Genomic DNA, 20,662 nt, shown 5'->3' with positions numbered 1-20,662 from the left:
CAAACTGGTGTGTGTGTGTGTGTGTGTGTGTGTGTGTGTGTGTGTGTGTGTGTGTGTGTGTGTGTGTGTGTGTGTGTGTGTGTGTGTGTGTGTGTGTGTGTGTGTGTGTGTGTGTGTGTGTGTGTGTGCTGAGTGGGCTATTCAGTCATTGTTTCAGTGAGGTGATGGGGAGGAATCCCTGAGAGGAATTCAATAGAAAACCCCTCAGCGGGGGGAGGAAACAGTGTTGAGGCGTACAGATCACTGCGCTCACGTTTCAGAGTCATAAGTCTCCAGACGATGAACCACGCTGACGCCAATTCCATTAGCAGATTGCTCTTCCCATCCATCCTATTTAAAAGCTATTCAGATTCAGACTCACATTTATGGTAACAAAAGAGTTATTGCCCTGCGTGGGACCCATGGCAGATTACCAAGGCAAAAACTAGATACTCCTTGAAACTCCTCTGTAAACTATTTTCTGGGTAGGTTGGAAGGCATTGAGTCAGTGTCATGGTCGCCTAAGTGTCTCAAAAAATACTTACAGATAAAGCAATTCTTCTTATGTTAATGTGGGTCCATGATAAACAACATTCTAAATAAATAAATCAAAAGCAATGTCCAAGAATAATTTAATCATTTTCATACAAAATAAAATGTCAAGTTTGCAAGCATTTCTGAATCAGCAGGCGGATCAGTTGTCATTCCCACATCCAGGCAGTTTTACTTCAAATCAGAGAGGGATTTAAGGCCCGACAGGCTCCATACATCACAACAGCTATGGGTGGCTTATGTGCCTACAACGCCACTCACAATTGGTGAAAGGGAGAGGCGTTTCATAAAACTAAAAAGCCACCCGATCCCAGACTACCATTTTATATAAGGTTTCCTAATGCACTAAAAAATAAGAAGCAATACGTGTTTTACTATGTATAATTTAATGTTTCATTTCTGCACACAATTCTTTCAAGAAATGGGACATAACAACATTTTTTTTTCCCCAACTTCTGATTATATTTCATTATAGCTCCATCGCAAAAAAAAGGCTAAATTGAGCTACAAGGGTAAAAGCCATTACAATGAATGATATGTTCACCAACACCTAACGTTTTTTATGTATCCGAGTATCAGCAAAAGTCGTTATCATTACAATTTTATTAAGAACCTTTGCATTACTATTTTAAGCTCTTGAGGAGTTGCCTTTGCTTGCCGAATATTTTCTAGAGAAATTTGCCAAATTATTTAGGATTCGAAAGAGTGTGTGGGGATGGCTGGTTGCTAATGTGTCCCTTTGATTACTCCACACACAGAGGTCAGAAGCCCCACTCAGCGCCAACTCAGGCTAACCAGTCCAACTCGGGCCAGGTGAGGCTGCTTCAACCAGCCATCCACCACACACACACTCCACAGGTTATTTTGTAAGATAATAATAATAAGAAAAAGATAAATAAAACATTTAGCTTTAGTACCTTATGTAAGAATCCAGAAATGTGCCTCAAAATCTGATAAATAACAATAAAGATGGGAAATATATTACAAACAGACCAACAGTTTGACCACCCGAGTGGGAGTACTGTTTGTACTCCAGTGGGTTCCAGATACAGCAGGCTTCTAGGTACATCCAAGAGGGCTGCTCAATCGCTCCATTCTCAGCATCCCATAGGAAACTCAGAACTTCATAGCGACCACTGACCTCCCAGAGATTTGGATGTCATCGAACGGGAACAGAGCAAGGATCTACAACAGAGCAGTACAGCACAGGAAGGTTAATTTAAAACAGTCGATCAATGATACCATTGACGATATTAACGATAAAATATAACCCTAATGGACAAATATCTGTGATATTTTGCTCTTTAGTGTGACGGTTCTCCACATCTCAAGGTTTCCCACCTTGTATCTTTTAAGCTTTTTCTATCCACTTACCCAAACCACTCCCAACCTACAATAGAAAAAAACAACAACAACAACAACAACAACAACATCCAAACCAACAACAACAACCAACACACGCTTGGCCATGGCCGTACTCACGTCGTCGTTGCCATCGGCGAGGTCGAGCGGCGTCTCGTTCTCCGTGTTGCGCACCATCTTGTCGGCGTCGGCCTGGCACAGCAGGTTGGCAACGGCGGCATCCTGCCGGCCCACCGCCAGGTGTAGCGGCGTGCAGCCGTTGAACATGGCGGCGTCCACGTCCACGTCGGCGCTCTGCTTCAGCAGCAGGGCCACCAGGAGCAGGTCGTGCTGCTCCACGGCCAGGTGGAGTGCCGTCTTCCCGCTGGTACCCTCCTAGGCGCGCGGGGGGGGGGGGGGGGGGGGGGGGGGTGTTAGGGAGCGTTTTGAAGAGCCTTCAGCAATCAAAGGTTTTGTAGTTGGGTTTGACTTAGGCCGGACTTCGACTGCTTGAAAGAGAAGAACAGCCCTGCCGTTATGCTCTGCACATCATCCCTGCCCATAGTACAGGGATGTGTTCCGGAAAAGTAAACCGGGGTTCCCCAAGGTCAAGGAAGAGTCCACCTATTTCACACATTATGGCTCCCGATGGGGTAGTAGGAATGCTTTTTTTTTTTAAATCATTTTTGGCAATTAGATGAGTCTGTCTAATTAGGTATCATTTATCATAGGTGCCACCAGTGACACGTTTTGCATGAATTTCCCAACGAACAGAAAACCAAATAAATGAGTTCATAGGGCGAGGTGTGCAGCAGAGATGAATCCCAACCCTGGATGAAGCAACGTGATGGAGAACATGTTATTGCTGGAACCTTGACTGCCCTTTACTTAAGTGTTAATGTTTTGTTGAAATAGCACAGAATGCATTATCAAGCCTCCAGAAGGCCATGTTGAACTGGTTTTTCCACAGCTTCAGGGAACGCGTAGGCTGGGCAAAGCTTTAGTCTACACCTCCTCTATCATCCCCTCGTTGGCCCGGGGCTTTTCCCTCGTCAGACCGGGTCCACTTGGCAAAGCGTTAACCAGATAAATACTACAGACAAAAATAAAGTCACCGCATATCTCAGAACTACTAATGAGGAAGGAAGGAACGCCAAAGGCCAGCGTGTAATGTGATTAGCGTGCTGCCCAGTAGTGGATCCCAGGCCGGTCGGGAGAAGTCCACATAGATCAAGTAAAGGCTAAGGGTGGTTATGAATGCTCAAATATAATTGATCGGGGGAGGTTACAGTGACATCCAAAATGCAGATTATATTTGCTTGGGAGAGTAAGTAGTATGTGTTCCAATGCTTTCTAAGCATCACAAATATAAACAGATTGAAAGCCAGAGCTTTCGAGAAAGACGTTTAGAGGGAGTGAGCGTCAGCCGATCTATGTCTCCCCAGGAGAGGATAGTTGATCTGTGTTTGTGTAAAACAATCACCCAAGCCTCTTTAAATAGAGAGGCTGCATAAAGCAGCTCCGGCCCAGTTGGAAAGCGGACCATTCTGCAGTCACACAGTGCTTGGTAAACAAACTACAAAACTACATCCTAGATGCGGTCTTATGTTCACGTTCCATCCTGGTTACAATCCAAATATTTTGAGGGTCAAAGCAAAGTGTGCAGTTTAGTGTGGGGTGTATAGCTTAAAACGCTTACCTGGATATTCAGGTCCGCTCCTTTCTTCATCAACAGCTTCACTAATTGGAGGTGTCTGTTCAGAGACGCTACATGAAGACAGGTCAGACCTGTGGAAAACCCAGCATTTTTCTTTGTCACTGAACCACTCACGGTGTTCGGCGAAAGGTTGAGGTGAATCAGATTAAAACAATGTTGCATTCATGTTATGAGAACTATTGAGGTGAATCAGATTAAAACAATGGTGCATTCATGTTATGAGAACTATTGAGGTGAATCAGATTAAAACAATGGTGCATACATGTTATGGGAACTGGTAAAAAACAATGCAGTGGAAATGCTGCAGAAATGCCAGACATATTTTCGGCACATGCTCATCATAAGAAAGGCTTCTTAAAGTGTAGGCAACAGGTAATTTACAATGATGGAAATGCAAAAGATATGACAGAACGATGGCTCTGGTACGAACATATGAGCGTTGTATAAAGATAGGAATATGTGCAGACTGCATGGCCCAGAATCAAGTGGAGAGCCACAACTCTGTGCACATGAATGTGGATAATAGAAACTACAGCAAAACAAACATCGGCAGAAAAGGACCTCAATCATCTGATCCTGATGACGCCATGGACCAACTCCTGTCGTGCCGCAGGCCACCACAACGACACCACTATGTATGCCTGCAGTGTGTGGTTACAGAGCCTACCTTTCCAGTTCTGCGTCTCCAGCACTGGGACCAGCTTGCTGGGGGAGATGTCCCCGGTCATGCTGGTGGCGCATTCCACCCAGCCGTGCTGGCAGGCCACGTGCAGCGGCGTGTTGCCGTCCCGGTCCTGAAGCTCCAGGCTGGCCCCATGCTCCACCAGGCTCTGCACCACCGAGGGCAGGCTCAGGTAGGTGGCCAGGTGCAGGGGTGTCTGGGAGGCAGAGGGAAAGGTAAGCCAGTTGGCCGGGACTTAACGTAAAATCACAATAGCACAGAGGCTTTCTATCCATTCATCTGTTCATCTTAACACATGTTAGTATCTGGTTAACCATGTGACTCTGGCCAAGTAAAATAATAACAAATGCGCGCACAAATGCAATCGGCGCACATGGTCACGCATGCTAACATTCCTCAAGCCATGGCACGACACCATTAAAAATAGCCCTATTCAGACAGGAGGTGTCGAGAAATCGTTGGGAGTTTCCAGTCGGTCTCTAATGAGTTCACAAGGAACCATGAGGAAAGAGGAACAGCACTTCGCTTGAATTCCACGGGCAGAAATGACTTTATTGTTGCCACACTCCACTCTGTGATTTTGAGGAAGTACAAGCCCGGTTTGAAGAAGAGACTCTGCTAGATAATTAAAAAAGGGAAATCACCCACCTGGTACAGGTTGTTTTGGATGTCCAGGACGTCTTTGGGGAACCACTGTATCAACTGATGGGCGAAGTATTGGTCCTCATGGATGATGGCCAAATGCAATATTCTTTGAAAGAAAGCAGAGTGAGAGAGTAACTAAATATGATGCATGTGATTGTAAAATCTTTATAGCATTTTTTGTTTCACATTGAGCAATCGACCTGACATCTAGTGGATTTCAACACAAACCATGTTGCATCATCGTGCCTTCCTCAGAATTCATATTTCACTGTCTTCAAATGAGGTGAGTTTCTAAAAGGATGACTGGTAACAAGGGTTTAAATATTGAGCAAACAAAGAAAGCACCTTTGTAAGCAAGTTAAGTTGGAATGTATTAGCACAGGGCATGAACAAAAAAAGGAAACCACATCAACCTCACCACGAGTGGGAAGTTGTAGCGAAAAAAAACAAAACAGGAAATGGAAACATGCTTTATCGTGCTTATTTTAGACTATCAGCACATTTACACACACATACATACATGCAGATGTGTTGCTATTTTTTTTTAACATTAAACCTTAATTTAAGTAAGTTATGCTTATGGTGTAGACATATTTTGACAAAAAAAATATGCATATGAATTATACTGCTCTAGTTTTTCCATTGGAAATGTGTCAACCACTGTTAAATGTCACAATATATACACATGATTTACTGTAAGAAACCACAATACATTTCCGACATTACTCCGACATAAATTCAAGTGTCTCTGAATTTATACCATTGCAAAAGATGATTAATTGCTGGTACTACATAAAACGACCATGGCTAGTTTATGTCCGACTATATAGCATAGTGGAAGTGTGTGTTGCTCAAGCTGAAGTTGACGGGAATTGTAGGAACTTGTCATGGACTGCTGGGAGTCATCACTGTCCTGCCTTTCCCCCACTCGCGTCTCAACCTGACCTTCAATTAAAAGAAAAAGGTCTAAACTTTCCATAAAGAGTTAATTCTATACATAATCTTTTTTCAAGAACAATGTATTCTTGCCAGTTATAATAGGTACCTGGGTGCATTTTTCTATTCGTATGGGTGATGATGCTGTTCAGAGAGTAAGGCCTACTCAACAAAAAACGTCGCTGTCCCAACTGGGCCTACACATTGTAAACATGGATCAAACGTTAATTTGATCATGAATCATGATATTTAGAAACTGGTGACATCATAACGGCCCCTCTAGCCATAGTTTCTGAATATCGTCTCGGAATAAATGTCTGAAGCATAAATGGCAAAAGGGACTTGTTTGCTTAAGACTAGAAAAAAGAACAAGCTCAAATTCCCTAGGGAAATTAAATATTTGCATGCTAGCCTACTCCGGTGCGACGCAATGTGGTGCATTCCTTCACAATCACACCCGTGGTTATTCCAAGCACCTCTGCCTTTTTGCCTGAAGACCTGTACAGCAAATTACTCTTTCCTCTGAGGAAATAATGCTCCATTTGTTAAAATAAATGTTTTGATTAAAGAAGTGAAGAAGGGAAAGTTAGTATTTTAAGTACAGAAATAAAAGCAGTAAAGTGTGTGTGTGTGTGTGTGTGTGTGTGTGTGTGTGTGTGTGTGTGTGTGTGTGTGTGTGTGTGTGTGTGTGTGTGTGTGTGTGTGTGTCTCTCTCTCTCTCTAGGGGAAGTCCGGCCCTATCTCTTTCACTTCTGCACACTAGATGAGACAGCCAACACTAACCTATCCAGAAGCTCTATGTCTGTGTGTGACGGGTCTAATAAGAAGACGAGACAGCAAAAGTTGGCCTGGGCACTCAAAAATGACCCTTCGTCCTGACCCTCCTCCCATGCCAACCTCATGCCCATACAGGCATGAACTTCACGAATGAAAACCTACAGTGAATAAGCAATGTCTATTTTACTTTACACATAACTATGTCACTAGGGCTTTTCAAAATATGACTACTGGCTACAATGTTGAATCAATGTTGAGAAACTTGCAACCTGCTGCAGAACTTAAATATAACCTATTTGAATTTGAGCAATGCACTGCAAACGGCTAACCTTAGTTCTGTTATTCATCCTTTCCTTTGGGGAAATAAGAAAATACCCAAAACCTTAGGTGTATTAGCAAGAGGCCTAATTAATGTTGCATATTCTAAACAAGGCTACTTACAAAGAAATAAGCGAAAAATTAAGTAGTAAAAACAACGTACGTGTCTCCGTCTTCAGTGATGATCGTGAGAAAGTTCTCCTCCTGTTCGCTAAGTCCGCCGGTCGGCGTGCTGGAGAGCGTCTCTTCAGCGGTAGAAAGGCTGCAGTCCTCCACGATCTCCGACAGACTGTCCACCGTCAGGGACGACGAGCCGTATGCTGAGTCCATCCGCTCGTCCGCGGTGCTGCTGATGCTGCTGCAAAACTTGTCGGCACCATCGCTGTCTTCAGCAGGATCCCCCGCGAGTTTCCCGTACGACTCTTCCGCGTCTTTCAAAATGGACCTGTACGAGTCGATGCCAGAGTCCGTGCGGTTGTCATCCATGCGATAGTCTTTCTTGCAGTCACCGCTCGCCATGGTGATGGTGGGGTTGGTGGTGCTGCTGCCGCCGGCGGTCGGTGTCAATGTCAAGGTCTACCTGTTACTGGCTGCTCCCCTCAGAACCAGAGGTGAATCGGACCCAAGGAAAGCACCCCTCTTTTGTGGAACCAAAGAGGTGCACAAGCTGCTCGCCGTTCATGCCCCCCCCCCCCCCCTACATCTAATACTAACGTATTAGACAAGTACACTGCTTAATTATTAATAGGCTAAGTGTTGCACAAAAGTAGGACTAAAAAATAAGGCATGGTTAAGACGACGATAACATTACCAGGGCTCTGCGGCAGGCCAAATAGAGACGAATACAACGAGCGCCGATCTCTGCGTGCATGTGAGAAGAAAAAAAAACTTAAACTGTTGGAGGGGAATCCCCAAAGGGCGTGGCAAAGGCTGACTTTTTGCCTGGCGTAGCCTAGTGGATTAAAGTGTGATTTGCAGACTGTAAATAAAACTGAAGCACTCATAAATTGCTTTTTTGTTGTTGTTACTCGCCTTGATAAAACAGCATGTGTCCAGAAAAGGAGCCTGTGATAACGCCACACATAATGGTTCATATATTTGCAACGTTTAACCTACTGTAAACCATATGGCCTTATTCAACAACCCAAAGGTGAAGGAGCAAATTGCACTGGACGTTGATATTCTTGGGAAAACATGCATTGGTCTATTGTATGTTTCAATGTGTATTAAATCCAACATAGATACACGTCAAATTAATATTGCAAGTATGTTTTATTCTGCTATAAAAAAAAAAAAGGTGCGAGGCTAGACCAACAGATGGCGCACGTCGACTATCCAGGTCTGTCCCTCTCTACAACCCTATTTCCCAATGAGAATCCTTCTGGTTTGTGTATTTATTTGGGTGTTTTTCCACTAGACATCAGTCAGACGCACCAGTGGGGTTTAATAAGGCAGAACGGAAGATTCCTTTGGGTTAGTGCAGCGTCATCATTGCCACCTCCTTGGTGTTTGTGTCGATAGGACAGTGCTTTCCAGAGCCGTCATTAATCAGGCAAGATGATGAACAACTAAGAGCCATGCGATTACCGTAAGCCCTGTAAAGAAATGCAATGTCATATAAGGAAACAAAAAGTAATATCAGTCTAATTATTGTTTAAATCCGACCAATAGGCCATGTTACTTTCAATAGCTATGTTCTAGCCTAAGTTATAATTTATCCAAACAGCCTACTCACCGCGGAGGTGAACGTTAGGTCTGTTTTATGGGTGAAACTTTGTGTGAACATGCCAAAGGGTCAAAGGGTGACTTCAACAGCGGAGTTCCCCTCGGCTATATTTAGAGCAGGACAACCGCTCGCAGTCTAGGCATACCAAAGCCGCAGTGCAGGCGTGAAATCGATGCATGTAGCCTACAGATGAACCATAGTGCATACAAACCTTAAAGAAATAACGCTGATTACAACTATTCAATTGGACTTTGGATCGTTCAGCTTTTTGTATGAAAGAGCCAGTAGAGGCAACTTTGTTGTTTAATTGTTGTCAAATGCACCCGAGATTGATGACTATTAATGTAATATGATAGGGTTTTGCTCTTCATATTTGCAATGAGATCGAAGTTAACGTAGCCCTATAACTCCAAATTGAAATGAGTGTTTATTATGTTAAATATTTAATAGGTCTAACGTATTCCTATTATTATTAATGGTATTATAGTTGTTGTTATAATAACTAATCATTATAATATTATTATAATAATAATTGTTATATCTATTTGACTTATTCACTCATATAAGACAGTGTACTGTGTAACCCAGGCTCGATGTAGGTCTTATTTACATTTGGATTGTGAGCACGTGAACGCCTATAGTCTCTTTGTCCACGGCTGGTACCCCTCCGCGCGTCGCTGGTTACGACGCTCAGGCGGCTGCAGGAGCATCTCCTCTCCTCATTGTAAAGGCGCCACTGAAAGAAGATACAAATCTGCCATATCATATTGCATCTTACACGGGGGGACGTCACAAGACGCGAGGCCAACTTCTGCCTATTCGAAATGGGCAGTTTGGTGGTGGGCACTGAAACACACACACGCGCGCGCAAGCGAGCGTACACAAGCCCTCGTAGCCGTAGACTCCCGTAGCCACGCAACCGCCGCTCACGTAAAAGAGGAGAGAATGCATCTTTCTTTTAAGGGTGTGTGTCTCAGTGTTTCCCCCTCGAGTTCCTGCCTTGGGGCGATGCCATGGTGGTTTCTTTCAGAGGAAGGCGGTTTTATAATTTCTTAGTGGTTTTTAGGGGTTGGTCAGTAGCATCGCTGGTGCTGAGGAGACCCATGTGTGGTTGTTCGCTGTCAATACAAACATGTCCCCGGCATCCGAGGCATCCGCGGCCAGCGAGAGCAGCAACACCGACACAGTCCCCGAGGAAGAACCCACGGCGGAAAACCCACGAGAGGAGGTGAGAGACATTATCCACAACCTAAACAGTTTAAACCTCAACAGATTTTGGAGTGTTTTTTTTATTATTTGGTAATCCTATTGGATCCTACTACGCTTATTCTTTCAGATGAGTTCAGTTCTGTTTTCATGTTATGAGTTGAAAGACAATCTATGAAATTGATAATTGAAGACATTGTAAATGAATGAGTCATCTATGTAGTACTAGGAGTTGTCTGTGTCAAGGATCAGGTGAAAGAGAAAGAAAAAATAATAGCGTGTCCTTTGTTTGTGTTCGATCATAGAGTGCACATCACAGTGACGTATGGCCCGCCCGTGCTGCCATAACCCATCCGAGGAGGGGTGTGTGTTTATGTGTGTGTGTGTGTGTGTGTGTGTGTGTGTGTGTGTGTGTGTGTGTGTGTGTGTGTGTGTGTGTGTGTGCGTGTGTGCCTTCTTAACAACATTAACAAGTTGTATGGAAATTGCATTCGTATATGTATTTTTTTCTCATGGAAAATGAGTTTATTTTCCATGAACTCGTGTCCCACACATCGGATGGTTGCAAGCACACGTGATTTTACATAACGGTGTTGCTCCTATTATGTCAAGAGAAAGCTACATACAGGTGAAAGACAAATGAATGCCAGTTAAAATCCATTTTGTGGACTTTTATAATGTTTTCAGATATTTATGTATGCAGCTATCGATAATTATGTAAAGGTCAATATGGAAATATGACTTAGGCCTACTTATATTAAATTACATAATATGCTACATACCATACCATACGTTCAAATGAGCAACCTAAGTCAGAACTCAGTATGCCCTATGCCTGGACAGTCTGGTGGCAGTGTTTTAGTTAGCCAGAAGTTTTTTGGGTTTGATTCCCGATATCCTCATTAAGCCTACAGGCATCGTTGAGAAAGATTAAATCTTAACAAGGAATATATTAAAGCTACACCCATAATTGTATCATTACTTTATCCTAAAGTTGTCATGTGTGTATGAGAAGTTGTACATTCCTTAACTACCTTCATGCCATTGTATATGGAAGACGCTTTTATCGCAAACCATGTTACAAGTCATGCCCTTTTTGTAGAAACTGCTGAATATTGTTCATTCATATTACAATCGATATATATATATATATATATATATATATATATATATATATATATATATATATACAGGGACAGGAATACATTCATTAAGGCAGTTTTGCTATAACGATATATGATAAAGCTATTTTCAAAGTGTAGGACGGTAATCCACAGTGATTTATTCTGCTTTGTTGAGTAGCTAATTTGACATCAGAAGAACATCGCTACAGGGTCAGTCTCATTCTGTGGGGGTTGGTCATTTTGTAAGAACAAGGTTTTGCCTAATCAAAACAGAAACCTCAGAAGAAATCACATTTTAATTGTATGGAAATAACTGGAATATATTTTGTGATATAAATCCTATGTTGTTGTTGCATTGTTTTTCCCAGTAAAACCAAATTACAACAGCAAAGAATAGTTTAATGCAATTATTTGCATGATTTTTAAGCTTCATAACGTTTAAAATCTTAGCTTATTCAACCGTCATTTGGGAGCTGAGGTTCAACATGAGTAAAATATTATAGATTTCATCCCTTATTTCACGTTCTTTCCAATGTTTTATGAGAATCTTATTCTATTTGCTATTTCTGCATTAGTGTAAGACTCCAGTGGCACGGGCCCAAGTGAATTCATAAAAGGATTCAAACCCTTCAGTGTTACTTTATGTCTGCAGTCAATCCATTATGGTTTTATATGTATTGGCCACGGCGGAGACAGGGATGAACTATGTGTACATCGTGCGCGTGCCCATGCCAACTATGCCCTGTTCTGTTAGAACAGGGCATGAAGCCAGAGGAATATTCTGTCAATGTCCCATTGGCAAAAGTGGATTAACCTGACTGACTGACACGCCAGATGTTTTTTGCACAGATACATCTTAGAAGTCATCCTTGGAAATAGTTTTGATATTTAAAGGGGCAGGCATTTAAAAAAAAATACTTGGCAGGGGATTGGGTGAACCATCGGGCCATAACTGTCTTATCACGTATCACTTAGATCAGTTATTTACAGGATGCTGATTCATAAACCGCAAACGCAGAACTTCGAGCCTGGCATTTCCAGCGGCCTCAGAAGGTTAACATGGAACAGAAGTCTTAAAACAACGGCCCCCCGTGGGGGTAGGGGTGGCCGTGGTGGTGACGAAGGTGATGGTCCCCCATGGCTTGGGATCATGGGGGAGGGGGAGGTGGGGGCTGGCAAAGGGAATATACATTTATTATTTAATCCCCTGCCCTGTGTGGCTGCTGTTCACTGCAGTGCATTGAGTTCAATACATCAATGCAAGCTGGTTAAAACAATGCGTCAGTGACACTTATGATCTGCCTTTACCCTGATCACACTTAACGGTGTCGCTTTGTCCCTCTCTCCACACACACACACCCCAACACCCACATACATACATTCACACACACACACACACACACACACACACACACACACACACACACACACACACACACACACACACACACACACACACACACACACACACACACACACACACACATAATATTGTAATTAGTTGTATGTCGCACATTAAGATTATAATAATTTATAATTTCCCTATATCTGGTGAGCATTACGGTTATTTTGCATTAGGGGAGACCTATATATGAGCAATCACATTACATTATTATGCTCATGCATAAACTATGGAAAAGCACTTAGAATGTAGTTTCTCTTAATATTTCATACTTTCCATCAAGTCTCTTCCCTCTCTTTTTTCTTCATTAAGACCTATAAATACAATACACAGAGGAAAGATATCAAATGCGTTTTTCTAATAATAACTTTGTCAGAGTGCATAATGATGTGTGTGTGTCGGTTGGGGGGTAATATGTGTTATTTCAGCAGCATCGCATCGTAAACAGTTTAAAATTGAAATGCAAAGCCTACATCATAAAAAACACTTAATCTTCTCTCTTCCCCCCTGGGTCTGTGCAGCAGTGGCCCGTGAAGCAGTCTCTCGCCAAGTCCTTCTGCCGCGAGAGCCACTGGAAGTGCCTGCTGCTGTCGGCGCTGATCTACGGCTGCGTGGGCACGGTGGCGTGGTGCAAGGGCCGCCCGCCGCTGCTCTACGACCCCAGCCCCTGCTCCCACGGCTACCTCTCCATCCCCCTGGCCTTCCTGCTTATGCTCTACGTGGTGTACCTGGTGGAGTGCTGGCACTGCCACGCCCGCGACCACCTTCAGTACCGCGCCGACGCCGACAGCGCCGGCCAGCGCGTGCTCCGCATGCAGCGGGCCACGCCCTGCGTCTGGTGGAAGGCCATCAGCTACCACTACGTCCGCCGCACGCGCCAGGTCATGCGCTACCGCAACGGCGACGCCTACACCACCACGCAGGTGTACCACGAGCGGGTCAACACGCACGTGGCCGAGGCCGAGTTCGACTATGGCGACTGCGGCGTGAGGGACGTGTCCAAGAGCCTGCTGGGGCTGCGGGGCGTGGCCGCCGCCCGGCTGCGCTTCACCAAGTGCTTCAGCTTCGCCAACGTGGCGTCGGAGAACTCGTACCTGACGCAGCGCGGCTGCTTCTTCGCCGACAACGAGGGCCTGGACGACTACTTGGAGGCCCGCGAGGGCATGCACCTGAGGAACGTGGACTTCAAGGAGCACATGCTGGTGTTGTCCGACCCCGACCGGCCGCCCTGGTACGCGGCCAGCGCCACCTTCTGGGCGGCGGCCGCCTGCACCCTGTCCTGGCCGCTGCGCGTGCTGACGGAGCACCGCACCGCAAGCGTCCACTACCACGTGGAGAAGCTGTTTGGCTTGGACTCGGCCGGAGCGGGGGCGACGCCGCCCTCGGACGCCGGGGAGTGGCCGTTGGGTCGCGGCGTCCCCCGGGTCAACACGGTGGACAGCACGGAGCTGGAGTGGCACATCCGCTCCAACCAGGGGCTGGTGCCCAGCTACTCGGAGGCCATCCTTATGGACCTGGCCCAGCTGTCGGGGAGCCGCGACAGCTACTCGGCGTGCGACGGCGGCGGCGACGGCGGAAACAACAGCAGAAGAGGCTCCCGGCACAACTGCGACCGCTGCCACCGCGCCGTCAGCAGCTCGTCCATCTTCTCGCGCAGCGCGCTGAGCGTGTGCACCCGGGCCAGCCCGCGCCTCCCCTGCAGCGCCAGCCGCTTCTCCCTGGGCCGCCTGTACGGCTCGCGGCCCAGCTGCCTGGGGCTGAGCAGCGGCAGCCTGGAGGAGCCGCGGCCCGGCGGAAGCCTGCGCTGTCTTTGCGACGCGCAGCGGCGGGGATGCGGCGGCGGCGGCGGCGTGACCGACGAGGCCGCACCACCCCCGGACTACCAGGACGCCCTGTGCTTCCCCGTGCTCATCGTGCACCGCGGGGAGGGTTGCCCGGGGCACGAGCAGCACGCCCTAAACAGGAACGGCTCCTGCGTAGAGACCTCCATTTGACCCCAATGCCCCAACCCCCTCTGCTGCTTACTGCCCCGTCCCGCTGAGCAAAGGAACAAAGGGATGGCGAGCTAGCTCGTATTGTTTTTATACCTAGCTTGCCTTTCCCCTTTCAGCCAATACAGGGTGAGGAAGGCCCCACTGGACTGGGCCTGGATGGACCTGCAGATCTCCCATGTATTTGGTTTACTCCAATGTTTGTTTAATTCCAAAGCGGTTATGAAGGACATAAGGGTCGTTGCAGCAGCACAGCAGTACAGTACACGAATGAGTCAGCTTTACATTGTAGTTATGATGCTCTGAGAAGGGCTGCGATCTACTCCATATTGTAAATAGAGCACAGCTTCTCGTCCGTCTTAAGTTTGAGTAACCAAAGTGACCTGCGACCTCTGTCTAGTGATGTCAAGCATCAAATCATGAATCAATAGCTACAATGTTTAGTATTGTTTTTCATTTGAGTCATTTCAGTCACTCAAGTGTAAGTCCTTATAATAATTAATTCATTATAATAAAACATTTATAGTTCCAAAGTCATTGAAAGATTGAGCTGTTTGTATATGGTGTCTTGTTCCGCAAAAAGGATTAAAAAAGGAACTTAACAATAGCACCCGATACTGTATTCAGACATTAATTCAATATCAATTAGACGACAGTGACACGATACTTCCTGAATTCTAAATATAGCAACCTAATCAATTACTGATTGAGTAGAAGGGAGTGGAGATAAAAGAAAAGGCGACACACCAAAAATCGTATCAACACAAAAAAATGTAGACAAATACCCTTTATCCAACAGTGATGCATCAACCCAAGGCCTCATCACAAACGACTAAATGTATTGTTTTGACAGGCGCCATTGAACTTCATATTTGGAAATATTTATAATATTGCAGTTTACCTCTTTGTTTAAGTATCTAACAGCCATCCCTAAAAGATTCTTGTCGATTAATTTCTAATAATAATCCATTATCAACTTATTAATATTAAGAGCTAGAACAGCTTCCAACGTATAGACACTGGGCAACAAGAACCAGATTCTTGAAAAATAACCATATAAACTCAGTGTCTGCTGATCAGAGAGATGGAGAGAGAGAGAGATAGAGCGAGAGGGAGAGAGAGAGAGAGAGAGAGAGAGAGGGAGAGAGAGAGAGAGAGAGAGAGAGAGAGCCTGACAAAGAGAGTCATCCATCAAAGAACCTGGGATTGACACTCCAGCATTACCCAAATAAAATAAAACCAGACCAGACATCCTTATCTGTAACAAACAAGAAACAAACTAAATATGTATGCCTTGGGTGTATTATACAGTTCATTTAATTCTCCGAACCCTGGGTCCTACTTATTTTAAATCAGTGACCTGTATAACATTGTATGTATAAAAAAAGGAGCCTGGATAAGCTGGCTCACTCATCTTGCAGTCAGAGGGTTTGCAGTCATTCGAGGTTACCCTGTCACAATTGCCCATGATCCTAACAAAGGAAAAAGGCTTTAAGTTAAAGGTCAGTCTGAAACTATGGACTTAATGTCCGCATTTTCCTCTTCACTCATCGGGCTTGCCTCTGTGATAAGAGCCTAGTGAATAACAGCAGCCCCCAAAATCTCCCGACTACCGTAATATACAGTTGATCCTGGACTATCTGACATCAAGTCTCTCGATAACTCTCTCACTCTCTTTTATTATAATTACGAATTATTTTGCAACAACAGTGATATGGTTATATGACAAGCCAACATAAATGTTTACTGTAAGCTGATATTCGGGTGGAGTTCATGTTACAACTGAAGGTGTCCAAAGTGAAACCATTCGATGTGTAGATGACCCAGACATGCAAAGCTACCCCTAAGTAGTTCCTTTTTGGCGGAAAACCCCCTTGCTTTATAACATAACCTAGCAGCATGATCTGTAGCTCTGGAGCTGCTTTTTTATACGAGAAATAAGGAAGTCCGATTAGAACAATTGTACCTGGTGTACAAGCTGAATGTTGATGACGAATTATAAACAAGTTTCAAACCAGTTTGTATCATCAATATATTGTGAAGCTGGAGTCTGAAAAGTGATAACTAAATGTGTAGTTTTTTAACAGGGCACATATGTATTATAGAAAACTAGCATCTGGATGTTTTTCTTTTGTTTATGTGCTTTTATGTAGCTTAAACAAATTTTATATGCATTGTAAATTCATTTTGATACAGACTTACCTCAAAATGATCATGAAACATCTTGCCTGTTGCGATACACACAATCGAAAGCCTTCCTTTTTGCTTGTTGCTGCACAGTAAAGGATGTCACTGTTCTACAGCAGGTCAGTTACATTTCGAGACATATGTCTACACTGCCACCATGTCTACTGTACATTCCCTCTGATATCAGGCAAGGGTCATGGCTCAAATCGGGACACTCAAATAAAATAAAACCACCCCATACAAATGATTTTGCTCTGGTGTCATGTTTTGGTATTGAGTTAACCAACATCATGTGTCATAAATAGCCCATATTTGTTGCAGTAATCCATCAGGGTCTTGTGAGTTCACATTCTGTTCTCTCTGCAGATCGGTCTGGCCTTGGGCCTGTTGAAAGCCGTTTCGGATAACATAAATATTATAGACCCAGTCAGTCCTAGGGGGAGGGAGTTTAAGTTCACGACGAACAAGGAGCGCCGCAGTCTGATGAGTAAAAAAAAAACGATGGTGGCACCCAAGGAAAGTGTAGCAATCTATAGAGCAATCAAAACCATATTATTCAAAATGGACTAACTCTGGTAAAGATGAACAGAAATATGCGTGGAGGGCTTTTCTCAGAGGAGAATGTGTGTTGTCTTTACTTCCCACCAAGAGTCACTCTGATAAGCTGGATATTTTTGGAAAATCCCATATTTGGGAATTACATTTTTTACCAAGCTAAGGCCTACAAAGAATAACCAAACATAAGTGCTTCCTATGTACAGCGTACTACCGTGTCTGCCGATAGGTCATTTGGACAGATTTCAGCTCAACATTGATCAGCCACACGATCAATCATGTTAGTGGGGTCTATGAAAACAATTTGTCTCGGAGGAACGATTGGACAAAATGACACGCATTCTTCAAAGATTCAATCTCTATTCCGTTTTGTCATTCTCCCCCGCAAGAGGTGAACAGAAGAGCGGTGGGAACCATGAGTGTGTGAGCATCGTTCAGGTTTTACTGTGTTGAATCACACAGTCTACTTGCCGTTGGCGTTCTCTCAGGCGGGATGCTCACGCACCCTGCCCTGATTGCTTCGCACCCTCTGGCCGATAAAGGCCTCGCTCCCCTCGCCCACCTCCGTCAGTCGGACGTCAAACTCCGTCACGGCGTTGTTATGGGACATCGCGTCTTCCAGAATCTTACCTCCATCCTGGGCATAACACACACGCACACACATCACTCGTAATCATCATCTTGCCCCCTTGTTATGCTATTAGCCCATCTTTCCCAGGGAGTCGAAAGGTTGTAACGGTCACAGATAGCGTAGGTAGGCAATCTCACTCAATCTCTCTTCGCACGACACCTGCCATCGCCACCCCCAGCATGAACTCCCTGTACCATCCCTGTATGACTGTGACTGCAGCACTTCATCCACCCACCCCACATCACTATCCACACCTACCCACTTTCACATCCCCCCCCTCCACCATTTATTTATTGCCTATTTTAGCTATAGTTATAGCCTCTGCATGATGGCTTAACTACTGGAAACTGCAATGCAATTTAATGGTAAAAGCAAAAGCAAAAGCAACAGGAGTAATTTAGAATAATCTATTGTTTCTCCCAAAACAATTATGCGTCTTCCCTAGTGCAAAAGGTTTGTAAAGATAACAGCTTCAAAAGGTAAGAAAAGCTTACATATAGACAATTAAATCTTTACTGCCTCACATAAAACCTTCAATGAATTCAAGTGTTTTGTGTAAACCACTTCAATAACACATTGTTTAGTAGTAGAAGACGAGGAAGAAGTAGAAGAACATAAAGACATCCTAACTTGCTAGAAGCAGTGCTTTAGCACAACCACACAGTGTACTGCCCTGGCCTCGGTCCTAAACCAGGCCAGGCGCATGCAGGTAAAAGGGCTTTTCTTAAGCTCACCGCGCCCAGGCTGTTGCAGGAGAGGTTGATGCTGGTCAGCGTGTCGTTCTGGACCAGCACCTGCGCCAGCACGGCGGCGCTGGCCTCTCCCATCTCGTTGGCGCCCAGGTGCAGCCGGCGGAGTGTGCGATTGGTCAGCAGAGCTTGGCCGACGGCCCGTCCGCCCTCGTCCCCCAACCGGTTCAGCCGCAGGTTGAGGCTGCGGAGGGTGGCGCTCCGGGACAGCGCGTGGGCGATGGCCCGCCCGCCGGGGCCCGCGACCTCGTTGTCGTACAGGTCGAGGCCCTCCAGGCGGCTCCTGGACAGCAGCTTGGCGATGGCCCGGGCCCCTCGGTCGCCGATGAGGTTGTGGGAGAGGTCCAGCTCGAGTAGCGACGGGTGGTCCAGCAGGTGGAGGGCCAGGATCCGGCAGCGCTCGTCCTCCACTTTGCTCTGGCAAAGCCTCAGGACCTTCATGGCAGGAGATGAGGCAGTGAGGCTGTATAGACTTGACCTTACACGGGTGATGTTCAGACACATTATCGCATTCCCATCAGCGAGTATCATCTATCATTGTGCTTGAAGCTCGGTTTCCATTCCTGAGTGAACTTAGATTACATGATCATTGATGTAGCTTTCGGGAGACAGGAGGGTCAGTTGACTTCCCTTTCCGATAAGTATGGCCAACTGGGGATCTGCCAAGAATAAACCGATTCGATCAAATGTGGAACATTACCATTATCAGTACCGTAGACTAAAACACATGTTTTGTGTTTTTTCGTTATGTTTGAGCGAGAGCATTGCTGCTGTTTTCGAAAAAACAACCACAAACATTCTGATTACCTTCAAGGTGTGGCAGGACTTGAGCGCTCTCGCCAGGGCCTCGCAGTCGCGGAGCGTGAACTCAAACAGGTTCCACTCAAAGTTCATGCCGCAGCCCCGGACCCTGTAAACCAGCCGCAGCTCCTCCAGGCGGCTGAGCTGGTCCAACAGCAGGCCGAAGTCAAAGTGGTCCATCGACGGACCCACGTCGCTGGCCGCGTCCTCCTCCTCCTCCTGCTCCTCCTCCCCCTCCTCCTCCTCCTGCTGCTGCTCCTCGCGCGGCCTCTCCCTCCCGGGGTTCCCGGGCTCCTTGATGGGGGGCAGCAGCTGGGAGACGTCCAGCCTGAGGACGTAGTCCCTGCACAGGGGCACCAGCTCCAGGATGGATTGCGGCGGCGTCACGTCCGGGATGAACAGCTCCAGCAGGTTCTCCAGGTGCTTCTCGAAGAACATGCGCTTCCAGCTGTGGCCATACTGGGACACGTCGCAGGGGTTCCAGCGCTGCACGCAGCAGCGGCGCCAGTAGCCCGGGTCCGAGATCAGGTTGGCGGTGACGTGCAGCGGCAGGGAGGGGGGCAGCCGGCCCAGCACGTACTCCTTATGAGCGGGCAGCAGCTCTTCGATGGTCTGCTTTTCTTTAATGACATGGTCACAACCAGCACATGTACAATGAATCCTATTAATATGTTGTTATGATACTGTAATTGATAAAGCTGTTTGTCAATTGTGCCTTTGAAGAGCATACCCTCGAAGTTTGTCACGATGTTTTGCAGGCAGAGTATGGATAAGGGAGGCACCAGAGCAAGGGACCACTCTGGGTCTTCAGCAATGATCCTGCGCAGTGGTCCATGGTCCCCAAACGCGTTGATTTGTTCCACTGGAGGATCGATGGACTTGGACATTGTGCCAGAAGAAATACTGTCCGTGGGCAATATGGTCAGGTGGATGTATTATAGATAAAATGTTACTTGCAGGGACTGTCTGCTCCGTAAGAGGCGAGATGTCCTCTAAGGAGGGAACATAGGCCTGATCAATTCTACTTCTACCACTACTTACCTGAAAACTAAAGCTAGATATGCGTTTGTCAATGCTACATCTTGCCTAACATTAGCGGTAGCATCAGCCCAAGAATCCCGGTCAAAACTATTTGATGCGAAAAGCATCTAGAGCAGCGAAACAAAGAGTATCGTTTATGTGGAACATAACATTCTACAAACGTAATATCTAGAAATGTGCATTCAATGGGATAAATAGCGCCATTATAACGTACCACTAGCGCTTGTCTGGATAACTTGACGCCTTGGTAACAAACCGCACAATTTCAAAGCTTAAGCTTCGTTGCTAGGCAACCAAAATCA

General features: G+C 45.7%; 3 protein-coding genes across 5 annotated transcripts; 1 reads left to right on the top strand and 2 right to left on the bottom strand.

Moving 5' to 3' along the window:
- Nucleotides 1–594: 594 nt before the first annotated feature.
- nfkbie (nuclear factor of kappa light polypeptide gene enhancer in B-cells inhibitor, epsilon) lies at nt 595–7,839 on the bottom strand. The gene is made up of 6 exons (XM_030344503.1): nt 7,111–7,839; nt 4,920–5,022; nt 4,257–4,467; nt 3,572–3,660; nt 2,014–2,268; nt 595–1,716 (listed from the first exon to the last, which is right to left on the bottom strand). Exons 1-6 carry the CDS (start codon nt 7,464–7,466, stop codon nt 1,648–1,650), a joined length of 1,083 nt encoding a protein of 360 aa, XP_030200363.1. The 5' UTR covers nt 7,467–7,839; the 3' UTR covers nt 595–1,647.
- A 522-nt stretch (nt 7,840–8,361) lies between these two features.
- tmem151ba (transmembrane protein 151Ba) lies at nt 8,362–16,830 on the top strand. Of its 2 annotated transcripts, XM_030344494.1 has the most exons (3): nt 8,362–8,535; nt 9,740–9,901; nt 12,927–16,830. In XM_030344494.1, exons 2-3 carry the CDS (start codon nt 9,806–9,808, stop codon nt 14,397–14,399), a joined length of 1,569 nt encoding a protein of 522 aa, XP_030200354.1. In that variant the 5' UTR covers nt 8,362–8,535; nt 9,740–9,805; the 3' UTR covers nt 14,400–16,830. The 2 variants fall into 2 exon arrangements, with proteins under 2 accessions (XP_030200354.1, XP_030200353.1); XM_030344493.1 differs by having other exon boundaries at nt 8,362–9,901.
- A 651-nt stretch (nt 16,831–17,481) lies between these two features.
- On the bottom strand, nt 17,482–20,648 carry drc5 (dynein regulatory complex subunit 5). 2 transcript variants are annotated; one of them, XM_030344500.1, is made up of 5 exons: nt 20,575–20,648; nt 20,050–20,222; nt 19,326–19,939; nt 18,504–18,953; nt 17,482–17,775 (listed from the first exon to the last, which is right to left on the bottom strand). In XM_030344500.1, the coding sequence occupies exons 2-5, from the start codon at nt 20,204–20,206 to the stop codon at nt 17,623–17,625; spliced, it is 1,374 nt and encodes a 457-aa protein (XP_030200360.1). In that variant the 5' UTR covers nt 20,207–20,222; nt 20,575–20,648; the 3' UTR covers nt 17,482–17,622. The 2 variants fall into 2 exon arrangements, with proteins under 2 accessions (XP_030200360.1, XP_030200361.1); XM_030344501.1 differs by lacking the exon at nt 20,575–20,648 and having other exon boundaries at nt 20,050–20,568.
- Between the last annotated feature and the right edge of the window lie 14 nt (nt 20,649–20,662).

Source organism: Gadus morhua, chromosome 21, assembly GCF_902167405.1.
Source record: "Gadus morhua chromosome 21, gadMor3.0, whole genome shotgun sequence".
In the NCBI taxonomy this organism is placed as follows: Eukaryota; Metazoa; Chordata; class Actinopteri; order Gadiformes; family Gadidae; genus Gadus; species Gadus morhua.
This window is presented reverse-complemented; position numbering and strand designations above follow the sequence as displayed.